Source organism: Apostichopus japonicus, chromosome 9 (assembly GCF_037975245.1).
Source record: "Apostichopus japonicus isolate 1M-3 chromosome 9, ASM3797524v1, whole genome shotgun sequence".
Taxonomy (NCBI): domain Eukaryota; kingdom Metazoa; phylum Echinodermata; class Holothuroidea; order Aspidochirotida; family Stichopodidae; genus Apostichopus; species Apostichopus japonicus.
In genome coordinates, this window is record NC_092569.1 from 33,367,181 (window position 1) to 33,390,190 (window position 23,010).

General features: G+C 33.1%; 2 protein-coding genes across 2 annotated transcripts in view; both read left to right on the top strand.

Moving 5' to 3' along the window:
* The window catches only part of LOC139972963 (uncharacterized), a 161,551-nt gene that overhangs the window by 50,645 nt on the left and 87,896 nt on the right, over positions 1-23,010 (top strand). The gene's annotated exons all lie outside the window — the stretch shown is intronic.
* Positions 1,742-18,893, top strand: LOC139973811 (uncharacterized). The gene is made up of 10 exons (XM_071980680.1): positions 1,742-2,358; positions 4,179-4,320; positions 12,709-12,739; positions 13,626-13,798; positions 14,181-14,445; positions 14,790-14,998; positions 15,489-15,698; positions 15,950-16,249; positions 16,493-16,754; positions 17,965-18,893. Exons 1-10 carry the CDS (start codon positions 1,742-1,744, stop codon positions 18,468-18,470), a joined length of 2,715 nt encoding a protein of 904 aa, XP_071836781.1. The 3' UTR covers positions 18,471-18,893.

A 23,010-nucleotide genomic window follows, 5' to 3' on the forward strand; every position in this document is an offset into this window, starting at 1 on the left:
TTCCTAAAATATATACACACAGACCCCATTTCCTGTGAGGGCTAATTTCCAGGAAGAACAAGATAGTTGCCTAGCAACCCAGAAGAGAGAGTTGTTAATCAACCCTTTTGATGCCACAAGACAACAAACAAATATACTGTACAGATGTATAGCACTCTGTACAGTGAGCACACCAATAAACAAGTAAAATTATTGTACAAAACAAAACTGTATGTAAGAGCTGACCTTCTTACACTGTACAAATGAAGCCTCACTTGAAATAAGATTGATAGTTTAATCATATGTTCATAATGTTCAGTGTAGGGCATCCATATGTTTGCTAGTTGACGATAACTTTCCTAAAATCATGCGGCTAAATATAGGTGTTAACTTGAGTATAACTAGGTTAGGCCCCTATAAGCTAGGGAACTATAACGTTAGGATATGTCTAACGTTAGTACTAATTGTACCATGTGGTATACCTAGTAAAGAACCGGTTTGTTAGGCCGAGCCTATACTATAGTCCTACAGTAGGCCTAGGTCACTTTATATAAAGTTTCTGTTCAATTCCCTATAAGCTATGCAACTATAGCGTTAGGATATGTCTAACGTTAGTAATTGAACCATGTGGTATACCTAGTAGGGAACCGGTTTGTTAGGCCTAGCCTATACTATAGTCCTAGGTCACTTTAAAGTTTCTGTTCAATTCAAATATTTATAGAGAGCACGTTTACAATCAATTATAATGTTACAAGTATGTGTCAATAATATAAAGATAATGCAAGATCACAAAGGAGGGAACTTAGCCGCGGTAATAATTTAAAATTGTTGGCAAAATCTGTTACAAATGCGATTATTCTGCAAAGCTTCTGTTGGCGTATGTGGTTTGCGGATTCAGAATTAATAAATTTAGCGCTAACGCAAGGGACAAATGTCAAAGTTCAAATTTAGTCGGATCATACTATTTTGCACTAGTAAGGCATTTTGCCTACCAACTGTTCAAATCGACGAACAAAGTATAACATAATTTTTTTAAATTTATTATATAGTAAATATTTCATATTTTTAATCATTGCGGTACAAAAATGTAATCGTTTAATCATAACTGTGATAAATATGACAAAGATTTATTTTACACCCCTCATAAGTTGGCTAATTTAGCATTTTCAATATATTACGATACGGTTACTGTTTACGAACTTACATTATAATATTCTTGATAATTACGCCTAAAATAAAAGCAGTCAACATAGTCCAAACCCAGTTAGGCCAGTGTGAAACCTAGTTCAACCCCAACAGGGCAAGTTCACCAGTAAACATAGTTCAAACCCAGTTGGGCTTGTGCAAACCAGTGAAACCTAGTTAAACCCCAGCTGGGTCAGTTCACCAGCCAATAGTCCAAACCCAGTTGGGCCAGTGCAAAACCAGTTGAAACCTAGTTCAACCCCAACAGGGCAAGTTCAACAGTCAACATAGTTCAAACCCAGTTGGGCTAGTGCAAAAACCAGTTGAACATTGTGTAAACCCAGTTGAACCTAGCTCATGTTCAGCATAGCCCAATTGGAACCCAGTAAGACCCAGTTAAACACAGTTAAAAACCAGTTAAACACAGTTAAAAACCAGTTAAACACAGTTAAAAACCAGTTAAACACGGTTAAAAACCAGTTAAACATAGTAGGCCCTAGTAGAACCTAGTTGAATTTTTAACTGGGTTCTACTGGAATTTCTACCAGGGATCCATTCAGATCGAGGATCGGCCTTCATGAGTAAGGAACTACGAGACTTTCTAACAAGCAAGGGTATTGCTAGTAGTAGAACTACTAGTTATAACCCACAAGGAAACGGTCAAGCAGAACGTTACAATGGCACCATATGGAAGGCTATTACATTTGCACTCAAAGCACGCAGCTTGCCACCTAAGTACTGGCAAGAAGTCCTTAAAGTTGCCCTTCATTCCATCAGATCTCTGTTGTCCACGGCAACAAATGTGACACCCCATGAAAGGTTTTTCAGTTTCCCCCGGAAGTCTGCAACAGGGTGTTCAGTCCCTTCATGGCTTTGCAATCCAGGTCCTGCACTTCTTAAAAGGCATGTTCGGTTACATAAGACAGATCCTTTAGTGGATGAGGTCGAGGTCATCCAAGCAAACCCACAATATGCCCATGTTAGACTGTCAGATGGGAGAGAGACAACTGTCTCTGTACGTCACCTAGCACCAATCGGGGAAGCTGCCCCAAGACTGGAGAAAAGTACTGATAAAATGGAATTATCAATCGGGGACAATGGCCCAGTAGAACTTGAGCAGTTAATTGATAGTAATGAAGTGCCCTCTCTGAGAAGGTCGCAAAGGCCTCGAAAGCCACCGGACAGGTTAGATCTGTGAGTCAGAGTTTGTGGATAGTTTGTGTTATACAGGACATTTAAAGAACACTTGTAGTTGATTAGTTATTAGTTACATTAACTTTAGGACAATTGTTTAGTTAGGGGACAATGTGATGTTATTAGTAGTATGCTCCCTGGATCGCAGTCAGGATTTAGTTGTGTTCACCCTCGACCACGGTGCTTGTTGTGTTTACTCATCCTAGTTGGTTAAAACCTACAGTTATAGGTCACGTCAGTTTTAAAAGCAAGTGCTTATTCTATTGCAGGTGTTGTTGCCTATAATTTTAATGTTTCTATAGAAACTGGTGTTTTTCCTGACAAGCTACAAATTGCCAAGGTGATTCCAATATTAAAAGCCGGCGATCCTAGCTAAGTAAATAATTACAGGCCTATATTTGTACTTCTTGTTCTTTCTAATGTATTGGAAAGATTAATGCATAACAGAATTTCACATTTCCGTAGTAAATACAACATTCTTGCTAATAATCACTATAGCTTTCATAAGAAACACTCGACGTTTATGGCTCTTGCGAATGCTGTTAATAAGGTTACATATGCCCTTGATAATAAAATGTATTCTATTGGTATATTTTTAGACTTGTCGAGGTTTTTGACACTGTAGATCATTGTATACTATTACATAAACTGCACACGTTTGGCCTAAGAGGTAGAGTTCACAACTGAATCTCTAGCTATCTAAAAACTTGCACTCAGCATGTGAACATTAACTCCACAAGTTCTAGTCTACAAACAGTAATTCATGGTGTCCCCCATAGATCTATACGTCTTCTCCTGTTCTTCATTATCTATATGAATGATATCAGTGCTTCTTCTGACAAATTAAATTTTACAATGTTTGCTGATGATACCACTATTCTCTATGACCATAAAGACCTAACAGAAGGGTCAATAGTAATACTAGGAGAGTGACATGTTTAGGAGTTACTATTCATGAGAATCTATATTGGACATTGCATATCAATAATTTATGTAACAAAGTAGCAATGTCTGTAGGCATTATTAATCAATTTAAAGATGTTCTTGATTATAAACTTCTTCTATTGTTCTACAATACACTGATCGTGTCGGCAATTTCTTATGCGTATATTGTGTGGGGTTCGGGTAACAGTTATACTATTACAAATGTACATAAACTTCAAAAAGGGGCTCCATGCATTATGTGCAATGCATGCTTTATCGATGATACACAATCCCTGTTTTAAAAACTAGATGTAATGACCATTAATGGTGTATTCATGTATCGCCTTGTGAATAATCTTCTACTTGATACAATAAGTAACTGCATACAGATTAATTGTGAAATTCATAACCATGATACACGCAGTGCTGCTTTTATTCGTAATATCATCTATTTTACTGGTATTAATCTCTGGAATTCATTGCATTACAGTAAATATCTTTAAGAAGAATCTTAACATCCACCTTACTCAAGCATGATTACTCATGTGTGTAATACTTATTCTACTTGTCTCTTTTAACCTTTATGTGTTGCTTATTCCCTCCCCTATCTAATAAGGTTTTTTTTTTCTTCTAGCATGGTGGCCAGACTTTGTATAAGTTCTCCTTAGAATTTTCTTTCTAGTCTCCGTTTATCTCAGTGTATACTTGTTGTTTATTTTGTAATTCTTGATTTGTTCTTATAATTATTTGATATACTTATATATATATTATTTTGTGTATGGTTTGCAATGTGATAATAAATAAATGATTGATAAATGCTTTAACACAAGAAGTATGATCTAAGATTTCTCGGCAAAGATAATAACGTCTAACAATATGTCTTTGTCATATTGAAGTAAAGAATCGAGCCACGATTCGTCCATAAGTGAAGATGCATTTCCTTGTGATGTCATCATATCGAACACGTGGAACTTTGCTACGTGGCTCAATCACGTGATATCATATGGTTTATATGTCAATCAGATTCCGTTAAGTATCGTAAGTTGCCAGCTACGTTGTTTAGCATGTAGTACCTTGTACATACCAGCAATGAAAATAGAAGGCATGTAAATGTTTGTGTAAAGTTAAAGCAGTTAAAGTATCTTGGAATCATAATAAATAACATGGTGTCCGTCAAATTGCGCATGGAATAGGTAGTTCCTGGTCATGATCATTTAAAGTGAATTGCATCATTTCAACAGTTTACTGCATGAGTGATATTGTAACAAATAATATAATAATATGTGAAAAACCAGCCGATACTCATAACTAGCACAGAAAGTACTGGTGCCACCTGTAACACATGCTACCGTGTTACGAACACAAAGTAAAAATTAATGATGCACGGTTGTGGGACATGAACAGTAGTAACATGCTACAAGTGGCACTAGTAGTTACTGAACTAGATATGTGTTTGAAGTAAAGTAGGTACTGTACCGTTTGATTCCAGTTCACAACTCTCTTTAAACTACGCCAATTCGTCATTCAGAGAACGAAGAAATGCAATGTTCCGGTATACCCATAGGCTTACTGATAGCATAAAACGACTGGATACGACTTCATTTTCTAATCGCGTGTTAACGAACTCGCACCCAATAGTTGGCACAGTTACTACTGTTATGTCCCACAACCCTGTATCAATAATCATCAGTAATTACTACTTGTGTTCAAAACATTTGTTACAGGACATGAATAGTAGTTAATATACGAGCCATGACTATCGGGTAGAAAAAACAATGTTATTGTTGTTGTTTTAACCAAATTATTGATAGTTTTTAACACCCCAGTAAATAAGAACAAAACCACATCGTTAAATAGAAATACTCTATTCCGTGATAGGTCAGCAGAAATAACTATTCCTGTGATTCGTCTAATATCCGAAAGGTGCTGTTTGATATCGATATCTCACTATTCCGAGCGATTTTGTGTTAAAGTATGTTAATACGTTGAGAGCGTCTTTTGCATGCACGATGTCCCATATCAGTAAACGACGGACAAACACGGTACTTAGTGCTTATCATTTGCCTTCCATATTCGACTTGATATTTGTTAATTCGTAAACATATGTGGCAAGCTTAAGACAATTAAAATATAGTCATTTAATTGAGTAATGGTCAAAATACAGATAATTTGACATTCATTGTGTGAGATGTAAACAACCATTCTTATCCTTTCCTTGTGGTAAAATCGAGAGTTCTTAAATTCTAACTAACGATTCAAGATAAAAGAGCTTATAAGTAAAACAAAGCACACATTTATCCTGTAATGATAATGACACATACTTAATATACAGATGTCGATATGGGACACACTAGATTGCATAACATAGATTATGGATCTTAAATGTGACCTGCTGGTAAATTACATGGTGTAAATGGACATCCGTAAGTATGAAGATGCCTCCTTGGGTAACGATTTCACGTTCATTACTTCTGTCACTGTCTCAGAAGGTCAGCAAGTATCTCCTTTATTTCGTGCACCCATTTTCTCTGCTTCATTTTGGATCAATGGCAGAACTTCGAAGCAAATGTATTTTCGTCTTTTCGGTGTTGCTGCTTTTAAACTCAAATGGTTTTCGGGTAAGTCTCTAAGATATTAATACAATGAAATAAATTTCTTGGAAGTAAAATTTAATTAGATTGTTTCACTTGTATCATTTTTTTCACTGATTTACAATTTGGAACTAAGTATTTCATTAACTTCAGATTAAAAACTTATTTTTTTCTACATATAAAATATAACAACGGTCTACCTGAGCTGACTTGTTACCCTCGAGTATTTGTAGAGAATATTACGATTGGTGAGCTATCCGCCCTATTCAACAGTAACTTTTTTGAAACAGATTTTTAAAACAAAATGTTTTTCGTTATCGCATTATTCTGGACACAATTATCTCTTTTTATTACTTTATTGCATTTATTATCCCGCCACTACATTTTCTTCTGATAGCCCTACTATTCGTACGGTCCATTCTGTATCATTTGTTGATCCCCAATTATGAATGACTTTATTGTTTTTTGAGAATCGAACAAACGCGTAAAACAAAAATCTACAACAGAATTTTACTAGGCTGAACATTTACCTTTTAAATGTCTTTATAGAGTCTAAACCATTTAAAATCAACACGAATCTCTTTGGAGGAGGACTTTGAAACATACTAAAAAAAAATATGCATATTGATATGTCTAAATGTTATTTCTTAAATATATCTCATATTTACACAATTCTGTTTTTAATACAACAAGTTTTTTGTCCATATTGAGTGCAAAGCCTAAGCGGTCTTGTAACGAGTGCATCAGAGTTTTAAAACCCTACATATGATTAAGTATCCATTAACCTTTGCTAAGAAAAATAACGTTATGATTAACTTGTGAACTAATATTTTGTTTATCAAAGTAAATATCGGATAAACTTTATAATGCACATGTATAGAACAAATAACAATTTCAAAAAATACAAACTTCATCTCTCCGTCAAAATGACTGCCAAACTAGTATGATAAAATAAATAAAGTTCAGCTTACGGAAATGATAATTAAACTTTTGAATAGGTTTGATAGCTTAATTGCTATATTTACAATATATTGATATGATCAATCTGTTGGATTTAGTATTCGAAAAAAAAAAAGTTCTGAATACACATAAGTTTTATATGTAAACATTTAAGTATTGATAGGTTTCTAGTGTACATTAACATAGCAGCTTTAAGCAGTGTAGCTGAAATGTTGTTTTTCTTTTTTTTTCTTCTTTTCAAAACGAGCTAAGAAAACCTCAGCATTGTAACAATTAACATAAGAGCAATCAAAGCACTTTAAAATTGGCTTTTCAAAAAATTGTTAACATGTTAAGTATTAAAATATATCAGTGACAACAACTTGGAAATTTGCTCGCTGGGCAGGTATCTGTAAAAGATTACACAATAAACGCATTAATGTAACACATTTTCTAATACAAGCAAGTAAGTACAAATATATATTGAACAGTTCATCATGCAAATACACAAGAGGAAACAGAATGTATCTTAAAATGATCAACCATTATTTGCCAAAAATTCCCAAAACACCTTATATTTGATACAGGTAATTTGGCAACCAATATTTAAAATCCAAATATCACCCTTTTATACTAGCTTACTGAAAAATCATCTTCATTAGTTTTATGTACAACATGTTTATCTTAATAATTCTGTATTTTGTCTTGAACCTTTTTTATATTCGAAAGAAGCATCGCACCTAATACAGAGACATTTAATATGTCAACATAAAGTATCGATGGTTTTTTGTGTGCATTCAAATGGCAGCTTTAAACAACATGGCTGATATTTTTTTTAAGACGAGCTAAGAAAACCTCAGTATTGTAAAGGTTTATGTGTGCAATATTTAACAATCAATTTTAATTTTAAACTATAAAAACAGTAATAGATCAATTCAACATAAGAGCATTCCAAGCACTTCTTATATTTGATACAGGTAGTTTGGCAACCGATAGTTGTAAGCCAAGTAACCACGTTTTGTACTAGCTCAATAACTGAAACATCGTCTCCAACATTTTTATTTACAAAATGTTTATTTTAATAATCCTGTATTTTGTCTTGAAACTTTATTTTCCATAACCAAGCAATGTCAATCTTAATATTCCTTCTTAAAATTTATTAACCGCTAAATTTAAATCTTTCCCCATACGATTATGCGGGTTAAGGTAGCACTTATCGTTCTCCAAAGCCTTTTTTCCCCTCTGGTGGTCATAGCTTCGTATTACGCATGCATCTGTAAAACTTTTTTTGATTTGGTCATGTTCGTTAATCATAGGAATAATTGTTAACGCATGTCAATATAATATTCATCAACTAAAGGTAAATACTTAAAAAAATGACATATGTGTAACAATTTTGCACGAAACGCTGCTTTAAGAATAAAAATAAACTACGACCATTAAAAACTAAAAAAAGATTCTACTCAGTTTTTTTTTTCCATTTAAAATTGTACCAAAACAATGTCAAGAAAAAGGAGAATAGAAAACAGACTTCATTAACATTACTCAATCATCCCAGACAAAACAATAAATAAATGCGTATATCTTCTCGCTGTGCGCTTCCGTTGTAAAGCTCCTGCTTATGTTGTGCAAAAGAACAAAATTGTAGAAATGTTATGATTTAGAGCCTTCTTCCCCGTTGTCGACAAGACAGGCTTGTAGCCATCATTTCCTCATTTCTTCCTTGAAATCCTGTTATTAAAAATATTGATAATGTTACCATACAAAACGTGATTATGTGGACGAGAACGGCTATTTTTCAAATCGTGTTTTTTTTTAGTGAGTCTAGACGAGGTTTTATTGCCAAGAATATTCAAAATGGATATAATTTTACAGAAACTCTAATAATCTTTTTACAAGAAGCCTAAACGTTCTTGTAACGAGAGCATTCGAGACCCTACATATGATCTATTATCCATTAACCTATGTTAAAAAAAAATAACTTGATGATTATCTTGTGAACTTATCATTTGTTTATCAAAAAAAAATATTGCATGAAGTTTAAAAAGCAAATGTATTAAACAAGTAACAATTTAAAGAAACAACATGCGAAGTTATTACTTCACGATGCCAATTTATTCTGTCAATTCATAAAAGTATTCATATTTTCCGAATACAAAGTTGACCTCTCCGTCAAAATGGCAGCCCAACTAGTACGAAAAAAAAAATAAAGTTCACCTAAGATTTCTTATAAGAACAAAATTTATCTCTCCGTCAAAACTACTGCCAAACTATTGTAATAAAATAGATCAGGTTCAGCTTTTTATTTTTTAAAAGAACAAATATGCATACGGAAATGATAAATGAACTTGTGAATAAGTTTAATATCTAAATTGCTATATTGTTTAAACTTTATACTGATATGATCCATCTGTAGGGTTTTATATTCGAAAGAAGCATCGCATCGCATAAAGTATTGATGGGTATTTCGTGTACATTAAAATGGCAGCTTTACGAAATTTAGCTGAATATTTTTTTTTCAAGCCGAGCTAAGAAAACATCAGTATTGTAACAGTTTACGTGTGAAATATTTAACAATCAATTTTAAACTACAAAATCAGTTATAAATCAATTGACCATTTGAAAACATTCCAAGCACTTTCAAATTCTCGTTAAAAAAAAAAGTGTTAATATGTTAGGTATTACAATATAAACCTGACAACTTGGAAGTTTGCTCGCTGGGCAGGTATCTGTAAAACATAACACAATAAATGCTTTAATTTAACACACTCTTCAATACAGCCCCGTAGGCCTACGAACGAATAAATATTGATCAGTTTATCATGCAAATACACAAGAGGAAACAAATGTATCTTAAAATGATCAACCATTATTTGCCAAACATCCCCAAAACACCTTATATTTAATACAGGTAATTAGGCAACCGATATTTGTAAGCCAAGTAACCCCGTTTTGTACTAGCTAAATTCTGAAACATCGTCTCTAATAGTTTTATGTTCAAAATGTCTATCTTAATAATTCTGTATTTTGTCTTGAAACTGTTTTTTTTTTTCATGACCAAGCAATGTCAATCTTAATATTCCTTCTTAAAATGTATCACCCTCTTAATTTCAATCGTTCCTCTTACGAGTTTTTTTTCGGGTAAAGGTAACACTGATTGTTCTTCAATGTCTTATTTCCTTCTGGCGGTCATTGTATTGTATTACACACGCACCTGTTAATAATATGTTCGATTCGGTCATGTGCGTCTATCATATGGATGATGTTGACGCTATCAATGTAATAATCATCAACTAAATATAGTTATTCTAATAGCCAACATGTTTGTAACAAACTAAAAATAAAGTACGGAAATTATAACCTCAATGTTATGAAAAGTGATAAGAAATTGAGAATAAAGTATAATACAAAAAAGTCAATGTGAAACGTTGTTAGTTTTGAAATTTTGTCTATAACATCAGGAAGATCATCGACTAACTTACAATAATAATAAAAAAAAATCATTCCAAGATTTTCTTTTTTAAATTGTACCAAACCAATGTCATAAAAAAAATGAGAATAGTAAACAGACTTGTTTATTAACATTACTCAATCATCCCAGACAAAACAAAAAATAAATGCGTATGCCTTCTCGCTGTGCGTTTCCGTTGTAAATTTCCTGATTCTATTTTTTAAAAGAACAAAACTGTATAAAGGTTATAATTTATGATTCAGAGCTTTGTTTTGCCACGTTGTCGACAAGACAGGCTTATATCCATCATTTCCTCGTTTAATCCTTGCAAAGTCTATAATTTAAGAATATTGAAAATGTTACCATACAACACGTGATCACGTAGACAAGAACGGCTATTTTTCAAAATCCTGTTGTTTTGAGGGAATCTAGATGATGTTGATTGTAAAGAATTTTCAAATGGATATAACTTTACAGAAACTCTATTAATTGTTTTACGAGAAGTCATATATGAAATGTGATGTGTCTGTTACCTATCATTTATTTCAAATTTAACATATATCGTTTATTTACACACTTAGATTTAATCATAACTACTTTGACAAAAATATCTTTTTGAAGAAGAATTTGTGCACGACTGATGTATCATTAGCTTCTTTCTCCCGACATACTTAATTAACGAATTTTCGGATAATGTCAGCACATGTATAAACCATGTAAGAGTTGTCCTGAACCAACGCACATATAAAATAATTACTAATTCAAATATGTTATATTCAATAGGATAAATGTGATGTTTAACTTTTATTCAATATATCTGAATCATTTCCTCCTTCAACGTAGTATCTTATTTTCTTTCATGAAAGCTTTGCGTACAGGCGTCAAATGACAATTCCTTTTAAATCGAGAGAAAAAAATATGTGTCGTTATGATATTATGTGTTATCCTTGATTTAGGATACTTCAGAGAATTACGCCAAGCAAAGGTCAAAACAAAATATTCATGCACGTTTTTTTTATACACAAGGATGCGTTTTCATGGGAGCTGGGTTCATGTGGATGTTCTGGGGCGTTCAAGAATTGTTTTCTGTCTTAATGTAGATACAGTAAACGTAAAGTTGCGGAAAGAGTATCCGCTTTTGCTGATGTTCACACAGGGTAATCAAAACAGTTTTCGTTATGGATACGCTAACTTGTATTTTGCTATACATGAGGTTATTTTGATTGGGCGTGATTCGTCAATTTTAGCATTTCTCGTAAAAAGTTCGCAATCATTCCATCACATGTCTTGTAAATATTTTCATCCTTTTTGTTTGTTTAGGTAATTAACTTTAGATAAGTTGAAAAACAATAATCAGGAAGTTCCCATTAAGTGTTAGGCTTTGCCCAAATATTTTCTAAGGCGATCTTAAACTTGTTTTTTTCTTATTTACAAAAATATAAATTGTGACTTTAACCATGTTTTTGTAGCTAACAAATAACTTTGCATAATGTAAACACATCAAAAGCTTTAATTATTGCATACGTTCTGAGTGCAATATTTCCAAATAGATCGACATATTTTCTATGATAAAGCAAAAAGTTGTAACAACAAATGTCGTAAAACGTAAACGTGTTTTGTGATGTTGAAAAAAAAAGATCTATTGTGTTGTTGTACTTGTCTAAGTCAATCAAGTGGCTTGCACGTATCGCAACAAACAATATTCTTCTTCAAAACCGATGAATTTTTAATTTTTATACGTTTTTGTTGCTCTTTTTTTGGACATTTTTTCAAAACTTGGCTAATTTCAAATTTTTGAGGCTAAATTGCACGTTGTCCCAGTGTATAAGTACCTCATTAGTATAATATATCCAGTTTCCCGCTATAGATAATTGTACTTAGCTTACTGTACGAACACCACTAGGAGATCAAAGTTTTCGGATCATGAATTTTCTTCATTTCTTTTCAAAAAGAACAGAATAAATTGTCTCATTGTGAAAAAAAAATAATGAGAATAAGACGTATTCGAAGACATGCAAACATACATATAATCATATTTTCAAACATTAAAGTTATTCAATAAAAACTACTTTTAATCTTAGCTATAATAATAATTATCAGCAGTAAAATCAATGTTAAATAAATATTAAGATTTTGAAACATTATATTACGGCTTAAATTTTTGGCCATTCTTATCACCTTTTTCTATTAAAATTTACAAGTTGGAAATTGTTCATTTATTTGAATAAAAAGAGAAATCAAATTTATTTTAATGAGCTATAAGATTTTGTTCTATATATTTAAACTTAAAATGATAGAATCTGTTAAAGTAAAGGTGTTATAGATATGCATATGTCCCGTATTTTGTGATACATTGACCTTCGTACAACATTCTTAACTCGATATTGTTTCTATAGAATGTACTTTACTTAATCTTACATCCCCTTTAATTTTGTGTTACTTCAGATATCGTCAAGCACAAGAGTCAACGATTCAAGTAAGTTTTTGTTCTGTAAGGGTAATGATTAATATAAACTTACGAGAAATAAACAATTAGCAGACATTGGTTATATAACAAATAGTTAGGAAAATGTTTAATTTAGAAAGAATCTAGATGTATTCATATGTGGTACTTTCATCTATTTTAATTTATAAGATAAATAATGACTTACAATTCCCAACAATTTCCTTGTATTGTGTACTGAAGTAGTTTTAGCGCTGATTGGGGTAAATTGTAGATTCTCATCGATAATAAAACTGAAAGAAATACAAGTCATTAGTCAATATATATTTACAGGATAAAGGAAGTTCCGATTATATTTATTCATACTTGTCAGTAATTTGTGCAAAGTAGGTTGGCCTGATGTTTCAATCCTAGCAGGATCTATTTCAGAGGCTAAATGGCAAATAACAGTAACAGTAGGGACAAAACACGCACTTTGTTTAGACTTTGTATACTGTAGGCTCGTTCGATAATTTGACACTTTCAAATTTCAGGTCGGTGCTGATGAACGTTAGATTGTTGTAAGGTGGAAATCGGTCCAAATCATACCCCAATGATGAAGAAAGCTATTACTAATCATGCTTGCTTCTGTGACCATGTTGCCACAGAGTCACAGTAGTTTTTTGCGTTAGATTTTCATTTCAAATAAAATAAACTTGCTTAAATTAGCCCCCATGAATATTAACCGAAAATGATTGGATACATTTTCTTATGGTTCATAGAAGTTACCACGTCATGTTTACTGTGTAGTTTAGAAAAAACTAATGCAATGTAGCCATATATCACATTTCTCTTGAAATAATTCTTTACATATGGCACTGTATCTGCAACAGTTTTACGATTTGTTCTCATCTTCTTCCCCACATTATCTTGGTGCTAGACTTGCAGTATTTTCTATTCCAAACTCCGGAGTATCCAAGGGATTGTCATGAAGTACTTAACCAATGTTCTTCTACCAACGCCAAATCCGGTGTATACCTGGTTAAACCTGACCAGTATCCGGAACCATTTCAGACATATTGTGATCATAACACTACATCTGGAGGTTGGACAGTAAGTAATATATTTTAAGACGTAAACACTTACAATCACAGACGTTAATCTCCAAGACACACTTTGAAGGACACATTAGAATTTTCAGTTCATTTTTGTTTTACAGTGTGTTGGATTTTGTACCTTGTACGATGTATGAATATTTGAAGGCTAATATTGGAAACAAAAGTACCCAGAATAATTACATTGAATTTTAATACAATTGTAAAATTTATATTTTCTCTGCACACCTAGGTAGTGATCTAGATATGTATTAGGATAAGATATAACGCAACATTACAAATGTGTTCTGCAAAGAGAGCCGCAAATTTTGGCTATAAGGTTTAGATCATAAGATATTGAAATTATCTGTAGTTGTCTACCTATCTTTTGAATTCTTCAGGTCATACAACGACGTGTTGATGGCTCCATCGGTTTTAATCGAACCTGGGACGAATATAAAAGCGGAATTGGTTTCTTAGGCAGTGAATTTCTGATTGGTAATGAAAAGTTAGCTCACTTGATAAACCAAAAGAGATACCAGCTGCGCATCGAGCTAGAGAATTATGCAGGCCAGTCATATTCCTTGACATACGACAACTTTCGCATTGCCGATGAATGGGGGAATTATTCTATAACAAGTCTTGGTGTTGTCGAAGGAATAACAGGTTAGACTTTTTTTAAATTATGTTCTCCATATCTTTGTACTCAACACGGAAATTGAAGAATGCTTAAAGAAATGATTATCATACACAACTATATTTATTGATTCCTATAAACGAATACTTGAAAATGTAATATTATTTTGTATGTGTGACATAAATGAGTATAAGTTGAATGAGCCTGAACATTAAAAAATCCGGCTTACATTTGATCCAATGTTAACAATCAGCAAATGTTCCGAGCGGCCAGCGCATAACAATGATAACACGAGTCGCTAATAACGTAATTTAATATCAGTGAGTTAACACTTCAAGCTATGAATAACTTGTTTTGGTTTTAATTTTCCCAGATTTACCCATTACCTGGTGCTCATCCAACAAGGATAATTATGACAATACATGTGAAAGGACTTGTGAGAATCCGAATGATTGTGTCATACCGGATCCAGCGGATCCAGAGAGATGTCTTTGTCCAGAAAACCACATGATTCTTGGAGATAGCTGTATACCTCAGGAGCAATGTGGCTGTTACGTTCAAGGGGAAGGCGTCGTATTAGCAGTAAGTTTATATGATGCCGTTCACAACTCTTAATATATAACATGAAAAGTACAATATAACTTAAAATCTTGGATTTCAATTGATTGACCTTACTCTTTATTATATCTGTTATTAATTCTCATTATTATTGATGATATTGATTGTCCCCCTATTTCGGTTTTACATGTTCTTGCAAAAGTCCTCTTATTGAGACCTAGCAAAATAAGGCATCCAAAGGAACTACACCCTGAATAATGAACTTTACCTAACATATTTAAAATGCTCACGACCATTCAATAGTAGAAATTCAGTTTTACTCTAACAGCGTTACCAAGCGTTGTACCAAATAAACTTTGATTTTACTTTCACTGGAATATGTCGTTTAACATTTATCATTTCCAGGAGCGTGTTACTGTTACATTAATTTTGACTGTTAAACTTGTCGATTATCGCAATACATTACAGAATACATTTACAGATTTATTTGTTTCTGCTGCATATCTTAAATTAGGAAGGCGAGTTTTACGTCAATTCAAGATGTACACGAAGATCAACTTGTATCAACAACCAGATTATAGAGGAGAGATACCAGTGTAGTGATCACGCAACCTGTGATGAGAGGAACGGTGTCCGTAAATGTTACTGTAATCCAAACTACCAAGGGGACGGAGTGACGTGCACCCACAACTGCTTCGTTGCTGCCAAAGGAAGTGTAGTAACGGTCAGTACGATTTTTTTTAGGGTATCTTAAATTCTTTGCCGGTAATTCATTTAGACCTAGCGAAAATACATAGATATGGCAACGCAATTATGATACACCTAGAACGATGAACGTTACCTAATATATATTAAAAACGCTCATGACCGTATCTTAGTTCTAATCCAGTGTGTCATCAAACGTCGTTAAAACTGTAAAAAATTAACATATATTTTACTATCTTTGGAATATGTCGTCTAACATTTATCTTTCAGGAGGGTGAATCATACATTAATTCTGACTGCTCCTTACGAATAACCTGCAACAGTAACGTACTTACTAGTGAGAGGTACAGTTGTAGTGCAGACGCAACCTGCGAGGAGCGGAGTGATATCCGTAGATGTTACTGTAACGAATGGTTCGAAGGTGATGGTGTTACATGTACCCGCAGTGGACCGAGAGATTGTTCTGATCTTCACACAGCGGGTAGAAGAAATAACGGAAAATATACCATTTATCCCGCTGGAAGCTCTGAGTTTGAAGTTTTTTGTGAATTGTCTAGTGTGGGATGGACAGTAAGTTTACCCATTGGCAAGCAAATGCTTTAACTTGTGTTTTCTCATATGACAGGACTTCGTTCACTAACATTGGAAGTGAATCATAACATTATCTAATTAAATTGATCCATCTCCCTATCAGTTTAAAACAAATCGGATTATTGACCTTCACCTATTAATTTATCTTACGTATTGCAGTACAATGATACATTTCATATATTACTCACTTGCAATCTATAAACTAGTTGATTCTCTTTGTAGATTTTGCAACGACGTACAGGTAGATCCGTCAGCTTTTATCGAAACTGGAATGAGTACAAAAACGGGTTTGGAATTCCAACAGGAGATCATTGGATTGGCAACGATAAAATATACAAATTGACAAATCAAAAAACGTACCAACTGCTAATAGAAAAGACAAACACGGAAGGATCAACATACCACAGCCGTTATTCATCTTTCAGAATCAGTAACGAGAGAGACAAATACCAACTGTCATTGGGTGGCTACAATGGAAATGCTGGTATGTATTGTGCTAAATGTCAATCATACGCAGACTTGTAGTTATTACGTAATATCATTCTAGCATAACTACCTGTAGTCGTAATCACACTGTAGGATTTGTACTCGTACATTTACTCAAGTCATGTTACAAATATAGTGTAGATACTAATGTATGTACTAGACCTCGTGCCTACAGTCTCGTACCCAGTGTTGATTGTACAATTGCTTTACACTTCATCACGTGTTTGTATAATTATATATCGTAACATCATGATATATCATATCAACCTTGCACTTTCATTCAGACTTTGTCAATCTTAGAAAAGAAAGACAAAATAACTCGCCTGGGAACCTAGAAATTTCATTAAATATGACTTTACCGTTTTCAAAAGAGAAGCAAATTAAGTTTCATTAAACCATTGAATATTCGTTCATGGAATTATTAAGAGGCCTATAATATTACAATGATAATAGAAAAATATCAAATAATTCGGACGTTTTTTGAGAGATAAATTGAGATACGTCCTGTGTGTTACATTTCCAAATAGCATTACCGGCCGTATTTATCATTATATGTATGAATGTATAATCAGAATATAGGTAAATCATTTTTTTTGTCATGATCAAATGGATGTAAAATCGCCAGATGAAAGATGAGACGTTTCACAAAAGATGGTTGTGACAAAGATGAAAAAATCCAACACTTTACATATTTTTCCTCTTATTTGAAAACATAGTAGTTTAAAAATCAAAACTATACTTTTCAATTGGCAGCAATTGAGTACTTCAAACAATTAGCTGTTAACATTTCTACTCATCTCACATGTACCTTTAAAACGCTTTACTATGATATTCGTGGCAAAGCGAAAGAGTACCATAAATTTTACTATTTGAAATATTTTTTTAAGTATATTTTAAATATATATTATTTAATTATGAACGATGTATGAACTAAGGTTGCCCAGAAATCGTCAAAATTGAAACCTCTCCAGAAACTCTGAAAACTGACACCTATTTTCAAATAAGAAACTGCGAAAGGAAAGCTCAAGAACTTCCATATGAAACCTACAAAGTAATAGTCAAACCCAAACATGAACTAACACAACAACAAACGCACTAACAACCGACAATTACAGCAAACTAACCCACGGTAGTTTAATAACGTCCAGTATGCAAATAAGATCTGACAAAAATATAACTTCACTAAGTATTTGCTCACATCCTTCCAGGTTATAACGCAATGGGAGCAAATTCAGGACATCGATTTAGTACGCACGATCAAGATAATGATGGATCGAGTACCTTCGACTGCGCAGAAAAACACCGAGGTGGCTGGTGGTATCCAGACGATAGTAGTACGGGCTCATCCAGCAACTGCTACTCATTCAGCAACCGCGTAGCTACAGGAGACTACGAGTACTCTGACTGTACCTGTTATCTTGATTGTGACAGTTATTATAATTGCCCTTCTAGTCGTCCACATTATAAATGCTATGATTGTGACGGCTGTGGTTATTATTATTGTTATTATTATTTTCTTTATTATTATTACTATAAAAACAGATGCTGCGCAAACAAAAACCCGATCTATGAAACAACCTTCTATTCTTGCGGATACTCCAATCTCAACGGTGACTACTCGTTGAACGGTAACCGCGGTATCTTCTGGAAGAATCTTCACGGTTCGGATTGCGGTATAACAACAACAACAATGAAAATTCGCTCAGTTCAATGATAAAAATAGTAAGGTAAAGTCTTCATGATAACAAGTATATGAAACGGTTGGCGATATACTTACATATATTTAATATGGAAGTACATATCAAAGCTTGGCAAAGTTTGTGTATTGGAAGATGAAAGTGAATGAAGGATACACTAATGAGCCGATGAACATTTTATAGTTATTACATCACGTACAGTATCCTTAACATCGATCTGTTATGCCCAAAGACTACTTCCAAGACATGCATATGTTTTGAGGGACAATACCAAATGACAGTGAACTGTATAGCTCATGGAACTCGATGCCTTTTGATACTTTGTCTGTTTCCGATAAATGTATTGAACTTGAACAATATTTATTAAAAGGTCATCTTTAATAATGGCACTGAGTATGATATCAAATAAAAAAACAAATAAAAGTATATGAAACAATGCATCAGAATGCTTACTAGTATTATTTTTTTTTCTTCAAATGTTGCCATTATGTTGTATAGAAGCCCTTGGCAACGTGGGAGCGATATCATATACGTTTTGATATGCTTTCTGAGCTATTTAGTTAGTATGTCTGACGATCAGTTATTCCAGTAGACTCCTGAGTTAAAGCCTCTGTTAAAAGCCTCTGTTATATTCAGAAAGAACACACCCAGACGAAACCACCATAATATGTGCCTTCCTTATTCTCGAATCACCTTTCTTACAGTGACACATAGGGGAATGTATTAGCGTTCGATAACTAAAGAAGCGTTTACATTCACACGAAGTTGATCATATAAGCATGGTTCCCGACGAGTCCTTTCATGAGTTATTTGTCAAAGAATTATACTCAACCAGTTTTACTAACGTTGTCATTAGTCTACGTAACTGTATTTATCCCTTAGTTATATCCATGTGAGAATATGATGTAGTGTTTATTCATTTTTTCGTCTGTTTGATTGTCCCAAATATAAAAAAAAAACTATCGTCCTCCGAAATACTAGTTAAGTGCGATAAACACCTGTCTGATCCCTATCAACCCCCTTCTAGTCCAGCGTGTATTTAAAGCTTTACTATTGTGTTTAAAATATACAAATATGAGAGATATTCCGCCATAAAACCCTTTGATACTAACAATTCAAAGGAGAGTGTCATTTAAAAAAAAAAAACACAGAAATTGGAGGGCGGGGAGAGAGGTTAGAGGGGGGGGGGGATGAAACACGGGATGACAGTGGATTTTGTATTCAACAACAGATAATGGCGTTGTACATTACAAAAAAAACTGGCGTTCATATATAAAACACATTATCTTCATCGAATATCTGGTATAAATTTCTCTCAACTTCAAGTTTTAGTTCACAAATAAATTCAAGCAATGTCGAAATAGGAAGTATAGGAGTAAACCTTGAGTATTAGTAAATAGAAATAACAATTGTTAGAAAACATAAAATAAACAAAGGCTGATAAGATGTTAGCAAAGTCTCTAATACCCACATATTTCATTGAAATTACCCTATCCGCTCTTTCCTCAAAGTAGATTACCTAAAATGTGACTAGAATTTCTTCTAAAATATCATAGCTTTGTGTTCATTTATGGATGCAAATTACTAAAACGATAAGAAAATGCGATGTGAAAAACCGACTGTTTTGTATCCCTTAATATGTAGAACCAACATCAATGTTATACTATTGCTCTTTTTCCTTCCGTTTACCGAATTTGTAAGCCGAATTTCCGATTGTGGACAATACATTAAATTCAATTCAAATGACGTAGAACATATATCAAGAAAGGAGAACAAGATAAACGGACTCGACGTATTATCCTTGTCCATGAAGTTACATTATTTTTGTTTCGTACAGACAGGATTGTTAACATTGTTATTGATTTTAGGTGACTCAAAAACATGTTTATTGTTTTTGATTGTAGTATTTCTACCTACATCGGCAGATTTCTCAAAGATTCATATTTACACGGGTCGTATCTTTATCTCAGAGAACAGGATGTTTTACGTTTCCATTTAAGGAGATTGATGAGTATATTTTTTTGGCACTTTACCGGACCATTTTCCATAATCCTTAACCCTCACATATCAGCCCACTAGAGCAATTTATAACAACCAAATAGTCTTCCCACAAAGGATAATAATTGGTAAATGATGATATTAATATCGACGGATATTGCTAAAATATACGCTTATCAAATCCATAAATAAACATTTCAGTAAATTATGTAAAGATTCTCCTGCAAAGCGTGTACTTTTCGAAATCGAATAGAAGGACTCTTTCAATGATAACGACAGACACTCAGTTTTGTAACCATTTAGAAATCGTACTTCAAAACGTCGAAGAATGTTCCGACAAATTTTCTTTTACACTGGTCGTAGTACGGTATATAAGCATGTCCAAATAGAAGAATGTCTATGTTTAAATAAGCATGTCGAAACTCATATAAGTATGTCCATAAATAAAATGAGCATGTCCCAAAAAATTAGATGAACATGTCAAATGTAACTGCTAATTTCATATTTGTAGTGAACATTTTGGCGTTTAATTTCACGCCATTCGTTGTGTGTCCAAATGTCCAAAATAATATAGACATGTCCAAAATAAAGGATTATGTTTAAAGTAATATAAACATGTCTAAACTAGTTTAAGTATGTCTATAAATAATTTAAGCGTGTCAAAATAATATTAGAGTGTCGAAAAGTTATACGAGAATGTCCCAAATAAAAACTTATACAAAAGTATCGAGTGTAACTGCTAACTTCAACTTTGTAAATAACATGTAGGCGTTTGAAGTTACAAAACGTATTTTCAGTGGTATTAATATATATATATATATATATATATATATATATATATATATATATATATATATATATATATATATATATATATACTACTTCTACTTCTACCGGCCATTTCAAAGTGTGACAAAGCCTCCTAGTGTTGTTATTGTCATTTTTCATCAACTTAGAATAAAGCAAGAGAGGTTAAGTTAGGTGTTGTTTAAGTCTGTTTTTGGAAAAATTAATAAAGCAGGAAGTCTAAAAATACTAAGTCATTGAGAGCCCCATCAATCAGAGGAGAAAAACCGCATTTAGCAACAACAAATAATCTACTACAGTGCTTGAAAAACTCAGCTAAAGCTATATGTGAACTACAATACAGTCACAACGAACTACTCAATTCAATAACAAACATTTGAAGTAAAAAAAAAAAAAGGTTTTAAAGCCCTGATATTTATTCTGTTACTAACCTTCTGTCTTTTTTTCTGTTTGTAATATTGTGAATTTGATAACTATAAAATATTGACATTTAATATATAGTGCATTCTGCAACAGTGTTCTAAATATGAGATAATATTGAATCATTTAGGTAAGAAAACTTGAAGCTCTTCTTTCATATTTTCACATATATTTGCATTTGAAAGACATTTGTCTAAATGGATTAGCGAACATAAGTAGTGATGCCTGCTCTCAAAGGATTAGGATGTGTGTCAAGCCTTCAAAACACTCGATGAGTTTATCTTTAAAATAATCATTTTGTGAAGTAATATTCATCTTCTTACTTTATGTCTCAACCCATTATCCCCTCCCCCCCCCCCCTCAAAAAAACCGCAGCCCCTTCCTACCCGCAACATTGGACTTAGCCTTGTCATTAATTAATAGCATCAGTAAAAGTTAACATTATATCATGCTAATTATTTACTTTCTCTCATATTTGGGAAAGGTTGTGTGTTTGGGAGAGGGGGGGGGGGGTGCTAGGTTGCCATGTTCCTCATCATGCAATCATTTTATTCAGGAGCCCATGGTTGTTTGAACATGATTTCTGAAACAAATCCCAACAAATGGGATAGCATGTGCTCTGTTGAGTACACAGTCCTTTTGTTAGGAATATAATCAATTTCATTTAAATTTAAATATACAATAACATGTGGTCCTAAGTTCACAAAAAAACTAATAATTGCATTGCTTTTTTGGACGGAAAATAGCACATTCAAACTACCTTTAGTACTACTGAGAAAGTGGCATCACCTGATTTTACTTGATTTATCATAAAAATTATCACATTTCCTTCTAAGCTTCCTTTGATAAAGATTCTTAAATATATGTGGACCTGGATCGTTCGTGTTGCTTATTTTAAAATGTGAGATTCTTGACAATATACTACACAAAATGTATGTAACTATTGATAATGTTACTCAAATAGTAAATAATCAGCGACACAACCAAACTGAATGATAAAATGACTTTATAAATATACCATCTAACTGTAGAAAAAATAAAATACAGTAGGAAATATGTACAGATCATGGTGGACGTTCATTATTAGCAAACAGTAAAAAGATGAGAATACTGGGAATTATAGGATTATAGGATTATTATAGCCACATAAATAATAAAAAAATAACATTTATAAAATGAGGTCTTAAATTAATTAAAAGGACATTTTTGGAAACATTTGTAGGAATTTCGAAGTCGGCAAACAAACTGTTTAAAATGCATAGCTGGTGGTCTATCGACATTCTCTAATCCTTTCAATCAGTGGCGTCGCCAAGGGGCGCCAGGGGGCACGTG

Coding starts and splice junctions, on each gene's coding strand:
- LOC139973811 (XM_071980680.1), top strand. CDS start 1,742: ATGAGTAAGGAACTACGAGACTTTCTAACAAGCAAGGGTATTGCTAGT. Junction 15,699..15,949: donor CCAAAGGAAGTGTAGTAACG/GTCAGTACGATT, acceptor TTTATCTTTCAG/GAGGGTGAATCATACATTAA. Junction 16,755..17,964: donor TGGCTACAATGGAAATGCTG/GTATGTATTGTG, acceptor ACATCCTTCCAG/GTTATAACGCAATGGGAGCA.